The sequence below is a fragment of the Triturus cristatus genome, chromosome 1_2 (assembly GCF_964204655.1).
Source record: "Triturus cristatus chromosome 1_2, aTriCri1.1, whole genome shotgun sequence".
NCBI classification, from domain to species: Eukaryota; Metazoa; Chordata; class Amphibia; order Caudata; family Salamandridae; genus Triturus; species Triturus cristatus.
Window position 1 is genome coordinate 933,302,136 of NC_140580.1, and position 22,489 is coordinate 933,324,624.

General features: G+C 49.5%; 1 protein-coding gene across 1 annotated transcript in view; it reads left to right on the top strand.

The window, feature by feature from the left end:
- LOC146868357 (TAR DNA-binding protein 43-like) overlaps positions 1–20,984 on the top strand; it is a 71,398-nt gene extending 50,414 nt beyond the window's left edge. The window contains exons 5-6 of the mRNA XM_085609862.1: positions 18,680–18,847; positions 18,951–20,984. Coding sequence (XP_085465988.1) covers positions 18,680–18,847; positions 18,951–19,595 — 813 coding nt within the window. The 3' untranslated portion in view covers positions 19,596–20,984. The remainder of the gene's footprint in view (positions 1–18,679; positions 18,848–18,950) is intronic.
- The last annotated feature ends 1,505 nt before the right edge of the window (positions 20,985–22,489 follow it).

Consider the following 22,489-nt stretch of genomic DNA (forward strand, 5'->3'; position numbering starts at 1 on the left):
TCCACCTCCCCTTCCACCTTCTCCCCCCCCCTCATCATTCCCCCACACCCTCTCCGGATGATGACAATGATGTCTATGATGACATCGGAGACCAGCCCTATGACCAACCTACAGGGACTCCACTCCTACAGGCTCCCCTGACCCATGGGACGCCTATAACATTCCTGACATTCCTAACGTCCCGCAGGATGATCGCTACCCTTCAAGACCATCCCCACCAGAAGACTCATTGGGGTTCAACTACCTACTCCAGAGGGCTGCACACTACCATGGTGTGGATCTCCATACCGACCCCCGTGGAGGTGGACTTCCTCCTTGATACTTTCGACACGACACACAGGGCCACCTCCATCCTGCCCATGCTCAAAGGAGTTATCAAGCTCGCGCCGGAGGTCTTTAGAGATCCAGTCAGAGCCAGGGTCATCAACCCTCGCATTGACAAAAAATATAAAGCCGCCCCTACAGATCCCGCCTACATCAGAGGGCCAGCACCACTAGATTCTCTAGTAGTGTCTACAGCACGAAAGCGAGCAAACTCCCAAGCATCAGACGAGGCACCACCACCTGATAGTCAAAACTCTTGGACGCATCGGGCGAGCGCACTGCATCCCAGGCTGCCAACATATGGCGCATCGCAAATACACAATCGCTTCTGGCAAGATATGACGGGGCACATTATGACGAACTAGAAGCCATAATGCAACACCTCCCTGACAAGTATAAAAATAGAGCCAATGAGTTAATTCAGGAGGGCAAAACCATCACCAATATCTCCATACGCTCTGCCCTAGATGCAGCTGACACCGCCTCTAGGGCAATTAACACCAGCATCCTCCTCCGTCGCCATGCCTGGTTAAGGATTTCAGGTTTCAAACCAGAGGTGCAAGCTTCCATCCTGAACCACCCTTTTGACCAAGAACATCTGTTCGGCCCAAAAGTAGATGAGGCCCTGGAAAAAATGAAGAAAGACACATACGGCGAAATCTATGGGAGCCTTACAATCGCACCCTCCCAGGTGCTCTTTTTGCCGCTCTTCCTTTCGAAGCACATACAGAGGCTACTCCTCTGACACCGCTTCCACTTCCTATAAGGCCCCTACCCAATCCACCTTTACAAGAGGTTACCAAAGAGGCAGCTACAGGGGCAACAATAGCAGAGGCAAGACAAACACCTCCCGCTCTGCCTCCACCCCTACCCAATGACTTCCCTCCACTCCCCCCAGACCATCCCACTCCGGTCGGGGGCAGACTCCAAAATTTCCTTCCTGTCTGGACTACAATCACCTCAGACAAATGGGTAATCCAAATAATTTGGTCAGGATACTGCCTCGAACTAACATCTACCCCCCCCCAAACATTCCACCCAAACAACGCCCAATGTCACGGGAACATTTAACATTACTACAGCAGGAGGTAATCTCCCTCCTACAAAAGGGTGCGATAGAACCAGTGCCTACCAAGCAACAAAATATGGGAGTTTACTCCCTATATTTTCTCATACCAAAAAGGGACGACACTCTAAGGCCCATCTTTGACCTCAGACCCCTAAATCCATATATACACTCAGACCACTTCCACATGGTCACACTCCAGTAGGTACTTCCACTTCTCTCCCAAAACGACTTCCTGGCCACTTTAGACCTCAAAGACGCCTACTTCCACATTCCAGTTCACAACGCTCACAGGAAGTTTCTCAGATTTGTGGTGGACGGCCAACACTATCAATTCAAAGTGCTCCCCTTCGGAGTCACCACTGCACCAAGGGTGTTTACCAAGTGCCTAGCGGTAGTGGCAGCACACCTGCGACTGCAACACATTCATGTCTTCCCATACCTAGATGACTGGCTCATAAAAGCCAGCTCATACAACCAATGTGTACAACACACCCAAGCCACTATCCAATTACTTCACGACCTGGCATTCACAATAAATCACATGAAGTCCCCTCCTCAACCATCCCACGTAAAGCTATACCTCGGTGCCACCATAGACACCGCAAAAGCGCTAGCCTACCCCAGTCCGGCCAGGATAGCAAGCATTCAGGCTCTCCATGCCAAATTCCAGCCAGAACACTCTCTTCCAGCTCGAGTGTTCATGGAACTAATGGGAATGATGGCCTCTTGCATATTCATAGTACCCCACGCAAGACTCCAAATGCGTCCTCTCCAAGAGTGCTTAGCGCGCCAATGGAACCAGGCCCAGGGTCAATTGACAGATCTGGTGTTGGTAGACGGTCGGGCCCATCACTCTCTGCAGTGGTGGACCACCACAAACCTTTCCAAAGGGCGACCGTTCCTGGACCCGGTTCCTCATAGTGCTGACAGCAGATGCATCGCTCTCCGGCTGGGGAGCTCACCTATTACATCACACCATGCAGGGCAGGTGGACACCTCAACAAACGTTACTCCACATCAACCATCTGGAGTTACTAGCCATATTCTTGTCACTATAAGCTTTTCAAACTCATGTCTCAGGCAAGGCCGTCTTAGTCCGCACCGACAACATGACAGCCATGTACTGTATACAGAAACAAGGCGGCACACGCTCTCCGCAGCTCTCTGACCTAGCACAGAGCATATGGAGATGGGCCATACGCCAAAAAATCTTTCTCCTGGCCCAACATGTCCCAGGAGTCCAAAACACTATGGCCGATCTGCTGAGCAGACCAACACAACAGATCCACGAGTGGAAACTCCATCCACAAGTTCTTCACCCGTACTTTCAAATGTGGGGGCATCCACAGATAGACCTCTTCGCCACCCACAAACACCAAATGCCCAAGCTTCGCCGCCAGATATCCACACCCATTGACCAAAGGCAATGCAATATGGATGAACTGGTCAGGCATATTTGCGTACGCTTTTCCGCCTCTCCCACTCATTCCATTAGTGGTGCGCAACCTACAACAGCACTCCCTCACTCTCATATTAGTAGCTCCAACTTGGGCCAGACAACCGTGGTACACCACACTGCTGGAACTAGCTGTAGTACCGCACCAAAAGCTACACCTCTCTCCATGCCTCTTAACCCAGAACCATGGAGAGATCAGGCACCCGGACCCAGCTCAGCTCAACCTGGCTATCTGGCTCCTGAAATCCTAGAATTCGGTTATCTAAATCTTCCCCCTGACTGCATGAACGTCATTAGAGAAGCCAGGCGACCCACCACTAGAGCTTGCTACGCTGCCAAGTGGAAACGTTTTGTGGTCTATTGTCCCAACAACAACTTCAATCCCCTAGATGTGTCCATTCAACACATCATAGGCTATTTACTACACCTACAAAGATGCAATCTAGCCTACACGTCTATTAGACTGCACCTTGCAGCCATAGCAGCTTATCTACAAAACGGGCAACATCTCTCACTCTTTAGAGTACCTGCCATTAAAGCCTTTATGGAAGGCCTCAAAAGAATAATTCCCCCCAGAGTGCCACCCTCACCTGTGTGGAACCTAAACCTCGTTCTCACCAGACTAATGGGGCCTCCCTTTGAACCTCTACACAAATGTGAACTTCAATTCCTAACATGGAAAACTGCCTTTCTTGTAGCAATCACTTCCCTCAGAAGGGTCCGTGAGATACAAGCACTTACCATTCAAGAGCCTTTTCTCCAAATGCACCATAACAAGGTTGTTCTCCGTACTAATCCAAAATTCCTCCCTAAAGTCATTTCTCCCTTTCACCTAAACCAATCTGTGGAACTACCAGTTTTCTTCTCGCAACCACAGACCGTTGCAGAAAGAGCTCTCCACACATTAGATGTCAAACGAGCCTTGCTCTACTACATCGAGAGAACACAACCCTTTCGTAAGACCAAACAACTGTTTGTGTCTTTCTCACCACCACACAAAGGCAACCCCATCTCTAAATCGGGGATAGCTAGGTGGATTGTCAAATGCATTCAGATTTGCTACCGCAAAGCAAAACGAACGCTATCTGTTCCCCCCCCCTAAAGCCCACTGTACACGCAAGATAGGGGCTTCCATGGCATTTTTAGGGAACATTCCCTTAGATGATATCTGCAGAGCAGGTACATGGTCAACACCGCATACTTTCTCTAAACACTATTGTGTAGATGTGCAAACTAAGCAACAGGCTAGTGTGGGCCAGGTTGTACTCAAGACATTGTTTCAAACCACTGCAACAGATACTGGTGGTCGCCTGTTTCAAACCACTACAACAGATACTGGGGGTCGCCGCTAGGGATGGGTACTGCTATATAATCTATGCACAGTGTGTAATCTGCAGCTCATATGCCTCGAATGGCAAATGCTACTTACCAGTATGCATCTGTTCTTTGCATGTAGAGCTGCAGATCTACAAACGCCCACCCGCCTCCCCGGCTACCTTTATCTGTTCCAGTTTATCTTATTTAGATACAATACACATGGGCATCTTCACTATTATTTGTACGCTCCATCTTTCCCTGCTGGCGAAAAACAATCTGAGGATGGAGCCGAAGCCCATGCGCAATACGATCCAAAGGAGTCGCAGACCTCATGACTTCCAAAGACTTTCCAAGAGAAAAACAACTGAAACATTCAGGCCCAACACCAGATGGCGATCTATGCACAGTGTGTAGATCGGCAGCTCTACATGCCAGGAACAGATGCATACTGGTAAGTAGCATTTGCCTTTGCTATTATGATCTACCTAATACCTTTCTATACTCATCCCTCCTCTATCCCATGCAATCAAAGTAAAAGACTAACCTATCCACTGCTCAAATTAACAACTTTTTTATTTCCCTATACTAATCCACAGCTAATCCTTTGTGGGTTCCGGAGTAGCGTGCTTCAACACTTCGTCAGGAGTAGTAAGCACTATAAATACAATTACCATTTATTTTTCACCTCATGGTATTGGCTATTTGGTGTATTGTTCCATCTTCCAGGGTATACTTCTATTGGAATGCATTAGGACTATTTTACAACTGGAATGTACACTCAATCATCATAATGAATGTCACATTCCAATCTCTGTCCTAAATGCATTCATAGATAAAACAATCCTTTTGCTAAATTTTTTGCAGCAGAGGCAAAGCCAATAGTAAAGTAATTACTGTGATAAACCGCAGTTGTGCATGTAACACATGTAAACAGCATTTGTGAATGCCTGTGTCTACATGGGTTGCCAAATTAAAGTCAAACCCTTTTGTTTTGCTGATGCTTGTCTAAGCGCTGTGAGTTTTAATTTGAGGACTGTATAGCCACAACACTCCAGGGCGTCTTGAGGATCAGCCATCCTGCAGTGCCGCTCCCTACCAAAGGGTAATTAAAAGTGCAAAAGGGGGGGCGTGTCCAAGATGGCGACGGAGTAGGACGTGCTTTCTGTCCCTCCGCCGCCGTACCTGCTTAGCCTTGTGTTGCGCCTTCCCTTGGCCCTCCCGACTGACTCCCAGAGCTGGCGCTTGTCCTCCGGCGGCCCTGGAGGAGCTCTGGCGTTCTTTGCGGCCTCGGGGGCAGAGACTGGGCCACTGGCGGCATTGGGGCCTATGGAGAGGCCGGCAGCCGAGACCGGGAGCCTTGCGTGAGGTTGCGGCTGGGGGCGGAGCCTGCTGCCGCGCTCCCGCTACAGAGCGGATTCTCGCACCTGGGCAGCGAGCCTTGCGGAGCATCGACCGGCGGCTCGGCCGGAGTGGAGTGCCCAGTTGACCTCGCTGCAGGGTCGGCGCCGTGAGGGGTGAGCGCCGGCGGCCGGTGGCGGCCGCGCTGAGTGGAGGACACGCCTGCGAGGAGCAGTGGAGAGGTGTGGAGAGAGACAGAGGCCGAGATCGGAGGAGTGGCCCTGGACCGTCGAATCCGTAGACCACCCGACCCTGCGGAGAGCTGCCGTGGTGGGGTGCCCCCGGCCCTGGGAACTTAGAGGGCCGTGGGGGCTCCGCTCGCGGTGTTGGGCTGGCAGGGGACCTGCGGAGGTGTGGAACGCCCCCTTGTGCAGCGCACGGGCCTGAGCGATCCCCGTTGGAGTGAGGCCTGCTTCATCTCGCTAGAGCTGCTGCTACCACCCACCGGTGAGCTCCCCCCGTTCGACTGTCGCTGGCCCCGAGGGCCCTGGGGGGCTGCGTGTGGGGCACCGCGGCCGCTGCAACTAGCTGTGGGGAGAGGCCTGCCACCTGCGCAACTGTGGGCCTGAGTGCGGATGGTGGGACGCGCATTCCCTGCCTTGGCTGAGACTACGGACGTCACCTACCGGCCGCCTTGCCACCTGGGGACTGCGAGACCGGGGACTCTGGGGTGCCATAAAGTGAAGGTGTGGACGCTGACCTGGCCGGCGGGGTGTAGATTTGGTGGCTGGTCCCAGTGCCCTCTAGCTACAGCCTGGATACTGGCGCCCAACGGGGTACCCTGGGAGCGAGCGGCCTGGCCGGGGTCCGAACTTCATCAGCGATGAGCGGTGGTTCCTGTGGCGTGAGGAACGGGTGACAGAGCCCTGGACAGTGCGACGCGCGCCTGGTGACCGCGGGGAGTGGGCCGCCGGGCCTGTGGAGCTCCGCTTGGCCGAGTGATGGAGTTTGGGGGACGGTGATTGTCGGTGGGCCCTGCGGGAGTTCTTGGCGGGCGGTTAGAGACGGTGCGGCCTCGTGGAGGGTGCTGGAAACTGGTGGCGATCTGGCGAAGTGAAGCGGAGGACGCTGCTGCCGGCGGATGCCTGAATGCTCACTCTCGCCCTCGGGCAGAGGACTGCCGTGCACTCCTGTGGAGGTGATCTCGACGTGCGGTGTAGCGGGGGGGGGCCCATTGCTCGGGGCTCTGGTCTTGCGCTGGCACCAGTGGAGGTGTGACGGAGGGTCTGCCTATCGTGAGGAAGCCGGGGCGAGAGTGGTGAGGTCGGCACACGGTCTTGCATATCGTACGTCTGCCGTGTCGGCCACGATGTCGTCCAGGCCCCGCAAGGACAAAGCGGGCAGGGAGGGGCCCCCCGAGAGGTGCGCTGCCGACGACGCCCCCAGGTGCTAGCGCTTCTGGCGGCGTCTACACTGCAGAAGCGGCGTGAATTTCGGCCTGTGATGACATTCCTACGGGAACTATATGTGGCGTACTCCTGGGGTCATCCCTTTCGCCTCATCTTCAGGTGGCAGAACAGGCTGGTCCAGCTTGGATCACTGCAGGCTGCTAGAGACCTTCTTGGGTTGGACGATGCTGCGCCCTCCCCGAGTGGTGGGCGCTCCCTGTCGAGGCGCAGACGGCGATCTTCCTCCTGGCACAGAGTGGGGCGACTGGCGACACAGAGTGGGCCGGATACCGCGGCCAGTCAGCAGGAAAGGGATGGAGCAGTGGCCTCCGTGGTGAATGTGACGGTGGCGTCGCCGCGGGACAGCTCGTCAGCGGCTTGACTTTAGAGGGAAGGCTGTTTGGTGGCGGAGGGACGTCCCCCCCTCCATTCTGGTACCGTGGGTAACGATGTACTTTTGGGGAAGATACCCCGGATCGGAGATCGCTTGGGACACTGTCCGTTACCTGAGGCCCCGTTCTCTGAGGGTAACATCAGCCTTCTTGGTTGCACTGTTTGTTTTCTTGCCTTTCTTAGGGTGGGCTCAGTTTGTTCTCTTATCCTTTGCATTTGGGTTTCTTTTGAGTTTCTGGGGGGGGGTTCTTGGGGAAGGGGGGGGCAGTAGGGGAGGTTGGGTGGGGTTGTGTTGGGGGAGGGTCAGTGGTGGTAGCCGAAAATTGCTTATGGCAGCTGTGTGGGTCTTGCTCAGTGAGGGCCCTGAGGGGGGGGCTCGGGAGGGTTGTGGGGGTATGTCTTGTGATGCGGGGTGGGAGTCATGCTTGGTTCAGGGGGGACCTTTGGTTGAGGCGGAGGGGGGGAGGGGAGGAGCTACTGTCGTTTGGGATGTTGCTTTTGCCTTGTATTGGCTGGGGATCGGCTCCTGAGATGTCCCATGGGATGGTCTGAGGGGTGTGGTCCTGAGGTGCGCTACTGGCTTGCTTTTGAGGGGGCCTTTAGGGATGGGATAGGTCCACGGGGCAGGGGTTGCGCTTTGTATAAGGATGACCTGGGAGAGCTGAGAGTCGGTCTGTGTGACGAATGCCTGTTACCCTAGGAACTTGGAATGTGAAAGGGTTGAATTCTCCCCAGAAACGCCAAAAGGTCTGGAGGTACATCATGGATCACCACCTAGATGTGGTTGGCCTCCAGGAGACCCACCTGGCTCGGCGAGATGAGGCCCGGTTGAAGCATAAGCAATTCCCCCTTATCTACAGGTCCTCGGCGGCTTCGAATCATGGGGGCGTGGCCCTGATGTTCCGCTCGACCCTTCACTTTCAGACCTTGGGGGTTCGGAGCGACAGAGGGTAGGTGGCTCCTTGTAAAGGGGGTGCTCTTTGGTCGGACTTACTCGATCCTTGTGCTGTATGCTCCCAATGTGGGGCAAAATAGGTTCCTCCTGGACCTTCTCTGAACAATCGAGGACTTTGTGGAGGGGGCGCTCTTCGTACTGGGGGATTTTAATTTGGTGTGGGACCAGGAATTAGACTGCTCTCACCGACGGGGGGCGAAGGCCGGTGTATTCTCCGAGACGCGCCGGCGGATTGAAGAACTGGTGTTGTTGGATGGATGGTGCTCCCTGCACCCCCTCTCCCGCGACTACACTTTCTTCTCCCATGTGCACCAATCGTACTCCCGCTTAGATCACATCTTTTACAGTCAGTCCCTCCGGGGGTCCCTGAGAGAGGCCAAGATCTTTCCTCTTTATATCTCTGACCTCAGCTTGTTTGCGCTGGGACTTCAGTGGGCGCCGGTGAGGGATGTTCCGCACAGGTGGTACTTTCCGGCTTCCCTGGTGAGAGAACTTCTCCTGCAAGGCGCTCCGTACGGCAATCCGGGAGTTCTTCGAGCTTAACCCGGTGCAGGACACCTCGGTTTTTAATACCTGGGATGCCTTTAAGGCTTCAGTGAGGGGTAGTTGCTTGGCCCTTAACGCGGCTCTTAATAGATTGCGGAGGACGGAGCGGGAGGCTTTAGAGGCGGAACTCGCGGTGCTGGAACGAACGCATAAGGCCCAACCTTCCCGACAAACGTTGCGGCCACTGACTGCTCTCCGGGGCAAACTCCGGGCTCAATACAACAATGGGTCGGAGTTCACCCTCCGGAAGCTTCGTCGTCTCTCCTACGCTCAAGGGAACAAGGTGGGGAGGCATTTGGCCCGCCAACTACGCCGGAAGCGTGAAAGGGATTACATAGGAGGCGTTCGGGATGCAACCGGCTCGTTGCAGCACTGTGATGCGGCCAAGGCTGCGCGCTTCGGCGAGTTTTACGCGACCCTATACTCGGGGGGGGGGGGGGGCGTTGCCCAAGGGGACTATCTGCGCGCGCTCCCGCTCCCTCGGGTGTCTGAGGCCTGGAACGAACTGCTTTCCGCTCCTATCTCTGGTGAGGAGGTGCTGGGTGCCATCCGGTCCCTGAAGCCCCACAAGTCGCCTGGTGCGGACGGATTCACGGCCCTCTTCTATCAGACTTTTGCCGCTGAGATTAGTAGCTTCTTGGTTCAATTGTTCAATGCTATGGCTGAGTCGGGCGTTTCTCCGGCATCCATGGCGGAGGCGGTCATCTGTCATCCCTAAGCCCGGTAAAGACCCTGCTGTATGTTCCTCGTATAGGCCGATCGCCCTGCTTAATATCGATGCCAAACTTTACTCTTCCATTCTCGCGACCCGCTTGCAGGACCTGATGCCGACGCTTATCCATCCGGATCAATCGGGGTTTATCAAGGGGCGTCAAACTCATGATAACACTAGGAGGGTGATCCACCTCCTCGAAGGCCAACCGCTTCAACATCCCGGCGGTGTTGATTGGTCTGGATGCCGAGAAGGCATTTGATCGGGTGGACTGGCAGTTCCTCTTCCGGGTCTTGGAGGCATTTGGGTTCTCGGATAGATTCCTGACCATGCTTCGGGCCAATTTTAGCGGGCCCCGTTCGCGAGTCGCGGTCAATGGCTACCTCTCATCCTCCTTCCCACACACGCGGGGTACGCGGCAGGGGTCCCCTCTCTCCCCCTTACTGTTTGCTCTGAGTATTGAACCGATGCCGCTGGCGATCCGAGACCACCCGGATATACGCGGTCTGCCTTTTACGGGCGAACAACACAAGATCTCCCTGTTCACGGACTGTCTTGCTCTCGCTTGCGGACCCTGCGCATTCCCTCCCCCACGTACAGTCGGCCCTGGCGCGCTTTAAGGCAGTGGCGGGTTTTAAGGTAAATTACGACAAATCCTGTGTCCTCAATCTCACGCTTTCGTCGGCGGAAGTGGAGCGTCTCCGACCTCTGTCGCCCTTGCCTTGGACTCATTCCTCCTTATTGTATTTGGGGCTGCACTTGACCCCCACAGTGGGGAAATTGTATTCGGCCAATTTCCCCCTCTCCTGGCTACGATCCAGGCCGACTTGATCCGTTGGAAACCGTTGTTTATCTCCTGGCTGGGTAGGATACATGCGATTAAAATGACGCTCCTCCCGAAGCTTTTATATTTGTTCCAGGCGCTCCCTATTGCCCTGGACCGTGATTTCTTTCGCCGCGTAAAGGCTCTTATGCTCCCCTTTTGTATGGCGGGGGGGGCGGGCTAGATTTTCCTTTGCCGCTCTCCGGCGCCCTCGGGGAGAGGGTCATGTGGGCCTCCCGGACCCGCTCCTCTACTATAAAGCTGCGCAGCTGCGGATATTGGTGGAATGGACCCAACCGCTCTCAGAGAAACACTGGCTCCACATGGACAGAAGTGTGGCGGGGTGCACGATATGGGATTTAGTGTGGAAGCCTAAGGGGGACAGATCCCGGAATGCATACATCAGCACTCCTACCGGCACCACCCTTAAGGTTTGGGATTCTGTTTCTGGGGATGAGCGATGGACTACGTTCCCGTTGCCTTTTACTCCCATACATTTCAACCCGGCCTTCCCACCGGCGATGCAAGAGGGTCCTTTTGACGCCTGGAGAGAGGGGGGCTTTCTCGCTCTCTCACATCTGTTTCATGGCCTTGCCCCGCTCACATTTGCCAACTGTGGACGGGATTATGGGGTTCCCCAGACGGAGCAGTTCCGCCACGCACAAATGCTGCACTGGGCTCTGTCGCCGTTGGTTCGAGATGCGGCGACTAGGCCGCCCACCCCCTTCGAGGCCTTTCTCTCGCGCACCTCGACGATGTGAGGTGCCATTTCCTTTATTTATGGCCACCTCTTGGCTACCGCTCTCTCCCCGAGGCCGCGCTACATGGGCTTATGGGAGGACATCCTGGAGCGGGCCATCACAGATGAAGAGTGGTCCCACTTGTGGAGAGACTTGGCCAAACACAACCACTCAGTGGAACTGCGCGAAGCGCATCTTAAGACCATGATGGACTGGTACCGCTCCCCTGCCAAACTACACCGCATCTTCCCTACCTCTTCGGACAGGTGTTGGAGGGGCTGTGGTCTCCTGGGGGACTTCCGCTCTATTTGGTGGGACTGCCCGGTCATCCGCCCCTACTGGCAGGAGATACTGTCCCATATTAAGGAGATCTTGGGATATCCGGTCGCGGATTCCTTGGCTCACGTGCTATTGGGCCTTCGAGATCCCCTCCTCGAACACCAGACGCGTGCGGACAAAAAGATCCTTTGGCTGTGTGTGGGGGCGGCTAAGATCACCCTGGCGGTGGCCTGGAAGAAGGAGGCCCCGGCGATCTCTTTGTGGCATGCGAGATTGTGGAAATTGTTGAGCATGGAGCGGATAGCTGACTTCTTCCTGGGGTCCTTTTAAGAACTATTTTCTGCAGGGGACCGCTGGTGCGCTTTCTCTCTAGGGGGTTGCCAGCGGCGGTGTGTCCGCCCTCCATTCGAGCCCCCCATCTATTTCAGGTATGAAGATTAATATGAGACGCAATGCGTATGATTGGGAGCTACCACCACGGGTGGGTGGGAGGGTTGGGGGAAGTTGCGGGGCGGGGGGATTTCTCTTTTCTTTTTGAGTTTGGTTCACTGTGGCACTCTTGGAGGGGGGAGCCGGATCGTATTCGGTTTGGCGTGCCCAGGCCCAATAGCTTGAACTCTGCAGGGCCATACTGCTAAGCGGGAGCTGGGCTCCTCCATTAACTTTGACGCTCCAGGCCGAGTATTGGGTCTTCTGTCGCTATATGTCTGGTTGCTTGGCAAGGTCGGAAACCCGGATGCTCTTTCTGCTCTCTGGCCTCCCCTCCTATTGTGCGTACCCCCTGCGAGGGAAGGTGTGCAGGATTGTCGCATGGTTTCTTCTTTCTGTGTTTTCTTACCAATAAACATATCTTTTACAAAAAAAAGTGCAAAAGGCCTGCAGACACGTGTTGGGGGTGGGGGGGGGGGGGGGTGAGCCCTGCGTGAAAGTCTGCCTGCAGCTAAGGTCTGAGCTTCACTTTTGTCTGAGAGACTACACAAACCTCTCTTCTGCCAATATGAGTAATTTCGTTTTATTGAGATGTTTAGCCTCTCTTGAACTTGTCTTTGAGTCAGGGAAGTGGGTGATATCAAAATAAAACAGATTGCCCTCTGTTCCCTATACTTAGTAATTTCTTTTCTAAAAAAATGTCATGTCATATAGATTTACCATGCAATAAATGTATTTAACCCAGTATATTCATTTAGCACTTCATGAAATTAAACACACAGCATTGCCCTGTGGTAATAAGCAGAAGAAAGCTGGAGGAGCCCATCGAGTGGCTCAACAGCACAAGTAAGTATAACTAGGAGAGCTGGCTGCAGTCCCAACTTCGCTACTTGACCTACTGTTGCCGTATTAAACTATTGTATTTGTCTGTACCTACTTTTTACTGATCATCCCATTCTAGTGCATCTTGAAATAATTCAGGGTGTGTGATCTGAAGAAAAACCTTTTTTTTGTAATGTTGCGCCATTTATATCAGCCGTCGTAAAGAGGAGCACATGGCAACTGAATTGCCTCTTGGGTCACTAATGGCGTCCTCATCAGGGAAGGAGGAGGGCGGTTCCTGAATGTTTATAAGTTCACGTTTCGAAACTATCCATTCTTATAAATGCCACTCAATGCAGGGACATCATCTAATGTATTAAAGTGAAACACTTCTAAATGGTAAATCAATACACTTGTATGTTTATATCACTTTTGCTGTACGATTCACATGCCAAATATTTTGATGACCTGACGCATGCTCTGATTCTTGGAGACAAGCCTGACTCTGGGCTCTGCTAAGGCCTTCTTATAAGTGGTCCTAGCAGATCGCACTCTGGCCACATCTCCCGACTTAACTGCCTCACTAAGCGCTCCACGGGTGCTTCTACATTCAGTGTTATACCACTGATGTTTACAATTTGTATCTCTCATTCTGGCTTTGCTGGGTCTTTGGAAATTGGGACAAATGTATGGTAATAATGGAGTGCAATTGTGTGATGTCTTTTAGCGATTGATGGTTAACGAGAGATCTCCATCGCTTTTGCTGAGTTTGCTTTTTTTGAGTTATAGAAAGTAGGACTGCAGGGTGTTCTAAGATCATAGGCCATTTTCCTTACCGCATGTTTAAGAGCTGGAGTTCACTTGTGGTATGGTTTTTACTAGATGGTGAATGTGGCCTTATGTCCCTAAAGAGCAAATTCAGAGCACAGGGGATTATAATCTCCCTCCACTCGTACCTGCACAACCATGTCCTCAAGGGTATGCCAAATATTTAGACCAACTAAGATCATCAATACGGCTTGAATGTTATCCGCTGTTGTGTGTACCCCTTGTCTGTCTGATACGGTTCTACCATTGGCGGCCCTGAGGCCATATTCTAGACAGAGGGCTTTCATTTGGATTACTGCCTCGGTCCATCTTTTAATTGGCATGCGCTCAAGCAAAGGAACACCCCAGAGCTCATCCTCCTCACTCGCCACTTAATTATCCACGCTATCAATGGGTTCAAAAGTTGTATTTAAGCCCCCAGCTATGATTACAGAGGCTTCCCAAGACCAGGTTTCCAAAAGTTCTCCTAAGGCATTAATGGTGTCTGATTTCCGCCCCTCACTGATGCGTCTCGCATATACATTGTATATGTCAATGGATCGATATTAGCTGTTCTTGAGCCTGATCGCTAGGATGTCATTGTTTGGTAATGCCCAAATTTTGGGGTTAATATCTTGTTTAACCCAGATTGTGAGTCCCCCCCCCCCCCCCCCCCGATGGCCGACCTCTAGGGCCCTGGACTGCTGGGCTATAGAAATTAAGATATCCAGGCTGGTGGATAGGCTAGGTAGACCAGGTTTCCTTGACTTTTACAATTGGCCTTGAAGGAATTTTTAGCATACAAAGAATAGCCTGTTGTGTCTAATCCGCAATATGTTTTTTTTATAAGCTACAAAGAACCAAATTCACTGCTGAATTGTTTTTCAAGAAATTCTATTTTAGTGTGCACATAGTTATCCATTGATTCAAATACATGCAATATGTTTGACTGGGATACACAAATAGTTATTTGTAAATGGTCAATAGAGGGCCTAGATTTACTTAATACATAGAACCACTGTGTTGAAATTACATATGCAGTTTGATCACTAATATCTGTAAAAAATTCTCTAAGGGATGATCGTCAAGTGTGAGGTCAGGGGCTTGAGGAAGAGAGGCGGGGCGGTTGATGCGCTGGCGGCATCTTGAACTTGTATAAACTACTTACCTTCTCAATCCGACGTCCCAATATAGTAGATGCACAAGTTTTACACAAGTCTTTAGCACATATCATTTATAAAACAGATTTTAATAGCATTTTATATAGCTTTGTTCTCTCTCAAATTTTGGATCTCTTAAGGGGCCTTACAAATTAAACAATGCCATGCAGTTATTGAATGTTTTCTTTGTTTTTGTTTTCTAGCATTTATAGTTTTTTTTTTTTCTTTCTATTTTGAACCTTTGCAATGTGGACTTTTGGAATAGAAAATTTCTTTTCTACATTCATAAGTTTTATGACCTATATGTTGGTAGTGATTACAATATTTTCAATTTGGTTGTGTAGATTTGATGTAATGTAAATAATATTGTGATAGTTTTAACCCTTTCACTGCTAGGCCTCCCCATTGTGCTAAGCCTTTTTTTGGCAATTAGGAGTAGTTTTTTGCTTAGGCATCTGTACCCGTTTGTCCACATAAGGTATCCACGCCAAGTTTGCGTCTTTTCTTCCAACATCTTGAGGATTTTAAAGGTATCCAGGCTTTGTGGATTCCTTTGGAGGAGACCAGAAATTAGCCAAAATACGGCAACATTTGTTTGGGGGGAGGCGGGGGGGTGGGGGGGTTCTGCAGAAGTAAGCGTCTCGGATTTTCACTGGCAATGTTATCAACTAAGTTTGTGGTGCTGAAATCCCCATCTTCCCAGTTTTCAGGGACAGGCAGACTTTTGTCAGAAAACCAAACTTTGCTACAGTTTTGTCATTTTACTGGGACATAGCCTATATTTTATAAATAAAAAGAAATGTAAAATGCGTGTTTTTTTTTTTTTTTTTTTTTTGTGTGTGTGTGCTAAATTTGAGGTTTGCATGGGATTCTGAATAGGAAAATGTTGGGAGAGCCACGCAAGCCACACCTCCCCTCTCTAGGTGTTTAGTTTTCAGAAATGTTTGGGTTTGGTAGGTTTCCCTGGATTGCCACTGAGCCCATGTCCAAAAACGCAGGTGACCTCTTGAAAAACCAGGTAGTTTTGTGATTGATAGATGGGCACCTGAGTTTTTGGTCCTGGGCTTGCAGACATCTAGGGGAACCTAAAAAACTCAGCCATTTCTGAAAACAAGACACCCGTGGGAGTCCAGCGGTGTGTGGCTTGTGTTGATTCCCCAACATTTTCCTTCTCAGAATCCGCCGCAAACCTCAAATTGAGTTAAGAAGTCACATTTTCCTCTAATATCTGTGTGGGAAAGTTGTGCACAAATTTTCTACCACTCAGCGTTCCCCTCAGTCTTCCGATTAAAAATGATACTGTACTTGTGTGGGTGAGCCAAGTGCCTATGACATGGAAGGGCCAAAAACATGTAGAGATTTCGGGCAGCCCAAGCGGATGCATATTTAGGCTGACGCTACTTTTAGACACCCACACAAGTGACTGATCATTTTTCTCGGGAGAGCAAGGGGAACGCTGGGTGGTCAAAAATGTGTGATTGCGCTGTGATCCTACAACTTACCCACACAAATGTGAGAAAAATATGACTTTGTAAGTAAATTTGAGGTTTGTGGGGGATTTTGGGTAAGAAAACGCTGGGGGATCCATGGAAACCACACCGCCAGCCAAGAGTCAATACACGCACACCATCAATGCTCCCCGCCAGCCAAGCGCCATCAACGCTCACTGTCTGCCAAGCGCCAGTCCATGTACACCGCCAGCCAATCGCCACTCCAAGCAAGCGATCGGGCTAGCACCTATCTACACACAGTCATCCAGCGCGAGTCCCCCACACCATTAGCCAAGTGCAAGCCGCCCACACCGGCAGCAAATTGCCAGTCAATGGTCAGTACAGGCAGACCGTCAGCCAAACTTCAGTTCAGGCACACACAAGCTCTCGTGGCATCTTGGGGGGGGGGGGGGGGGGGAGAGATTAAGGGGCTATTGTCCTGATCTGCCTTTTGGGGGGGTAAGAGGGCAGAACGACTTTTTGAGGGTGGGGGTTATAGCATGCTAAATCTGTGCAGACCCCACCCCTACCTATAAAGCAAACATAATTCCTGGTGCCTAGTGGGCATTGGGGGGGGGGGGGGCGTTGGAGGCATTGGCATGCCCATCTTGGGCAGCCCTGAACTTATAGCCATAAAACATAAGCCTAGTGTGCTTTCTGCCACCCTCCCTGGGACAGGTTAGGGGCTATTGCCCCCCCATCTGCCTCCGGGGGGGGGGGGGGGGACAAAGACTGAATTATGCCCAAAGCATTGGGGAGGAGAAAAATCCCTTGCCCAAGGGGCTGCTCTCCCCTCTCTGGTGCCTAGTGGCTGGATCCCTGCTTGGGGATCGCCCTCCTTTGGCGAATCCCAAGCGGGGATCCACTAAGGAGGGGTACCATTGGAAGGGGGAGATTTTCCCCTTTCCAATGATACCTCTCCTGTCTTGCACAGGAGCTCCGATAGCCCCATGAGCAGGTAGGAAGTGAAACAGAAATTAGCCGATCGGCTCATTTCAATTTGAGTTTCAGTTTCACTGAAATTACCTCAGTGCGACGTGTGCGCTGATCATCATTTCAGTGGAAAAAAAGTAAACAGCCTCGGAGCTGGGGAAGCTCTTCCCCAGCTCCAGATGCTGTTTATGGGTAAAGGAAATTCCCGCACCCGAGGGACTTCCAGTGCCATGTGCTCGGACGTCTGGGAGCCGTCCGCACACCAGCACTATGGCATTGGACAGCTCCCGGCCGTCTGACGCATGGAAGGGGTAATGTTTGTTGTGCCTTATTGACATAAAATCAAACACAACAAAAACTGGAACAAAACATGAAATCTGGTGCGATGCTCTCCGAATTCGACCACAGTGTGTTGTCTATGTTCTACCTCTCTTGGTACTTTGCCTTCCCTTTGTATTTCAGTGAAGGAAAATGTTAGCCATGTGCTGTGGAATTTTATATATAAAGTAATGTACAACTCCACCAGCTCTGCAGTGGCTCACCAGTGCTCAAACAGCCCATATGTTTTTCTAGGGAGGTTTACAGCACATTTGATAGTCCTCTGCAGCAACTACTTTGCATGACGTATCTTCAAAAAAGTGTTGTGGCATTGACTACAGAGGCAGAAAATAACAAAATCAAAGCAGTGTTCTCAGAATTTTTTTGCACGAACAGTCGAGACTGTTTTCCTACAAACGAGGATCTAGATTTAGGTTAAGTGTATAGAACCTAAGGCTCGGACTGGCTCAGTTTAGGAGAAGTGAAAGGCCTATTCAATCTAAAGAAGTCCTTTGATTTTTAGGTGATTCGTGTCAACAGATCAGTACATACATTATTCTGAACGATGGCCAAGGATTCTACAAAAAGGAGACCGTGACCAAGTCCGTGTAGAACTGTAGGGGGTTAATTGAAATCGATAGTTAGTGACTGTCTGAAACGAGTGTCTGCTTGTTGGCCACCACCCTTCTCAGGTGAAGGCAAATTCATATGTAACTTACCCCTATTCATACTAGGAGTATTGTGCCAGTCTTAGTTGACAGAGGTGTTGAATTCAGTTTTTAGAGTTAGATGTGGTACTGTCGCCATACATGTTTAGTAATAAGTTCTTGACTTGAAGTACCAAAGAAATCGAGAGGGATTGTTTATCTTTTGATACATACACCTGGTTTGCTTGTGGAGTACATTGTTGTCCTAACTATGGTGTTTAAGGACATTAAAAGACCAAGGCAAACGGAAGAAGAATAAAGCATAGCACCTGGAAAGTCCAAAGTAGGAAACTTTGAACATTCCCACGATGGCTTTGAAAAGAAATGCTGATGTAGCTGGATGGGGTTGTCTACTGTGTAAAGGAAGAGTTGCAGGATTGTACCTATTCATACAGCTAAGCTTTTGGTTTTCAACAGCTTTAATAAGCAGTTCCCGATCTTGCCACTAGGTGTCACCAACACAAGTAATTTAGGAAGTGGAGAAAATCAGGGTATAGCTCCTGTATTACTGCTTGAGGCTTGGAAGTGCAATAGGTGAAGTGAATTTTTTTTGTTCTTCAGACTTGCTTTTGCACTAAATCTACAGGTTTCATTTTCTCACTTTCGCTCACAGGGTCCAGATGAAGCTACGCGCAGTCGGAAGGTTTTTGTAGGCCGTGTTACTGAAGACATATCCGCTGATGACCTCCGACAGTTCTTTTCACAGTATGGCGAAGTTGTGGAAGTCTTCATTCCCAAGCCTTTCAGAGCGTTTGCTTTTGTTACGTTTGCTGATGATGAGGTACAGTACAAATGAGAAGATCAGTGAATACCATAGCTCATAAATCTGCGATTTGCTTGAATGGATTTTGATGGCTTCCTTTGTTTTTTTTCTTTTTCTTCAGGTTGTCCAGTCTCTTTGTGGAGAAGATTTAATCATTAAAGGTGTCAGTGTACATATCTCTAACGCTGAGCCTAAACAGAATACCAATAGGCAGTTTGCCAGAGGTGGAGGCCGATTTGATGGCAATATGGGAGGCTTTGGAAACCAGGGTGGATTTGGTCCTGTCCGTGGGGGTGGGGGGGGTGGTGGTGGTGGTGGTGGTGGTGGTGGTGGTGGTGGTGCAGGTGCAGTTTCTGCTGCTGCTGCTGCTGCTGCTGGTGGTGGTGTTGGTGGCCCACCAGTAAGCAATATGGGTGGTGGTGGTGGTGGAGGAGGCGCAGCTGGCGCAGCTATGAATTTTGGAGCATTTGGCATCAATCCTGCAATGATGGCAGCTGCACAAGCTGCGCTGCAGAGCAGCTGGGGAATGATGGGAATGCTGGCGGGACAGCAGAATCAGCCCGGTGGACCACCTAGGAATAATCCTACACAAGGCAATATGCCGCGAGAACCAAACCAGGGTTTTGGATCAGGGGCCAACACCTATGGATCCAATATGGGATCCGTAGGATGGGGTTCATCTAATCCGGTGCCTGGTAATAGTTTTAATAGTGGAGGCTTTGGCTCTTCAAACATGGAGGCTAGATCTTCTGGGTGGGGTATGTAGTTTTTATGTTCATGGTAAGTATGTTGTAAAGTACATGTAGGACAAAGCATTTTTTTTACTTTATTTTTCCTTTTTTGGATCAAAAAACGTTCTTGAGTTTTAATCCATGTTTTTGTTCATTTGAGGAATTCATATATTCAATGGAAGTGAGATAGTGTTTGTTGTTTCTGTGAACAATCACACAATAAGACGTATGGAAAGATTCATTGGTCAGCTGAAATTTACATTGAGTTACAGATCTGTTTAGTCAGGCCTTTCGTTAAGTGTGGTCTTGGACACTTTGTCTACAAATTTAGTGATTTGCAGAACATGTCTTCAAAATTGAGATAGTGGTTTTCTAGACACCGTCTTCCTTCGTCTTCAAAACACCCTCGGAAGCTTCAGCTGGTCTCTACACTCATCTTGCAACCTTAGACCTCGAAAGGCCACCTTCTGCGAAAGCAGTGCTGTAAATGTTCTGTCCAGGATTATTTTTTCTACTTGCTATCCAATGAGCTACACTCGTTTCACATACTACGTCTTAACACGGTGGGTGTTGCATTTTTATCCACTATTTCATGGATTCATACCAGCGCTAGACACGCAAGGCTGAGAGATGGACCAGACGGCTGTTTGAACTTTGTGGAATTGATGGTGGTGCCAAGGAATGAGAGGTTTGGGTATGAGCGAAAGGAGAAAAGAGAATAGCGCATGCAGAAAACTGGTGTTGCATTCATGGATTTTCGATAAACATGGCAAGATTGCATCTGGACTCTGTGGCTTTGGTGAGAAAGTGTGCAGAGCAATGGGAGCAAGTAACGTACGAATGTTTCCTCCACTCGGAAGACCGCAGATCTGTTGGACGACTTGCACAGGCTTCCATGCGTTAACCTATGTGTTTTGAAATTAATTTGTATTTTCCCATTCTTGTATACTGTTGTGAATGATCTACCTGGTGTAATTTCTTTTCATAATCTGTAAGCGTGGTAAAATGCACTGTAGCTTGAGTTTATGGAGCAAGCAGTGAGATGTGTGACAAGGGACTGGTATGTCACAATATGGAAGTCTAAATGGCTGTAAGAGCTAAAATGCCTGTAAGAAACCTATTAGAATGATGTCTGCTGCTGTTATGCGTTGTGCGTTCGAATGTTTTTTGCAAGTTTCAAATGGTGGTAACTCTTAAATAAAAGTTTTTAAAAAAAGATTCTCTTCATTTTGTTAACTGAGGACCAAGTACTGTTGGGGATCATTAATTTGTGATTGATTTGACAAGATATGGTATTGGGGAATTAAGTGTGCATTTTCTAAAACCATTTTAGAAATTTCAAGCTGATGTTAATGGTTTTGCTAACACAACGAACATTACTAACAAACTAATTGAATAACAATGAAGTCAAAAGAAAGACCTACTTAATGTGTCAAAGGAAATCCTTCTTTGTAATTGTAAAAAAAAAACACTAGTACGAATCAACATAAGCCACTGCAAAAATGATTTGTAAAACCGCCTTAGAAAAAGTGAAATTACTCAACAGTTTGAGAGCAAATGAAGAGGACAGAATTAATTAGGAGTCTACAAAATATAAAAAAGCATCAGTGCCGTAATGACTGGTGGATTTTTAAATTATAATTTTTTTGATTTAAAAATTACCCTAATTCCTGACATGTTTTTTGCAATCCAAAATATCTTGAATAATGCAATATCAAAACAGGTCTTTATTGGGAGTGCCTTAGAGCATTATATCTTTTGCTGCATTTGCACGTAAAGTGTAGTTTGGCTTTCTGAACAGGCATGTTGGAGTTATCACTGTGTCGGAAGGAGCTGGAGGATGAGAAAGAAAAAGGAATAATATGTGATGGAATGCAGGATAGTGGCATAGTTGGAGAAGGTTTATAGGTAAACATAGGAGGGTGGCATTGGTTATTCTAATTGAATTTTACAGGAGTTTACTCTCCTGTGTCCTCATTCCACTGTCTTGGTCTCCTCCCTCTTGCATCTCTTCTTATACACTTCCACTGTATGGGAAAACAAGATCACCCACTTCTTCCGCACAGAAAGAGGCCTGGGGCTTTTAGGAAGGAACCCAGAGGCCTCCCTCACTCTGCTTTGCATCACTTATACGGACAAAACAAATGCTACATTGGCCACATACAAGCAACCACGCATAACATTAATTTGGATGGGATTAGTTGACCAGCTATAAATCTGAATGCACATTGCCGGAACCTTCTCAGCCAGGCCCAAATAACACTTTTTTGCGAGTGTGAAAACCTTATGATTACTGAATAGTGAAGATAGATATTTAAATGGGACCTTTTTTCAGCACAAACTTCCATTGGACAGCGTATAAACCCTGTACCAAGGTTGCCATGCTCCAGACTTTATTTAAAAGCGCAGCACTAGGCTTGGCACGCAACCGGTTCAGGCTCTTAATGTTTAAATGAAGTGTACACTGCATGTGTAAGCTTTCTGTCCCAGATACGGAGCACGATTTATGTTTCTTTTTACAGCTTGCATCCTCCAATTGCTTGCTAGCTCAGAAAGCCTTCTTCCACTATACTTTTAAATCCCTGCATTAAAAAATGTAGCTACTTCAACTTGATTCCTCTCCGTTTCCAAAGTGAACCCTCTTCTTCCCCTCCATCCTCTGCATACTTTCTATTTCTTAGGATAGCCTCATCTCAATCTCATGCCTGTCTGCCTTAATTCTTCCTATTGTAATTCAGCAATTTGCTGATCCCTAATTTCATTCATCACAATCTCTCATCTTTAAACCCTATTCCTTTAACATAACAGAGCCCCCACTAATGAACACACCTAACTGGTATTAATGTGATCTATCATTAAATAACTGGAGAATCATTACCCGCATACCATCCAACATGCTTCAGTGGCAAGCAAATAGCCAAACTCAGTT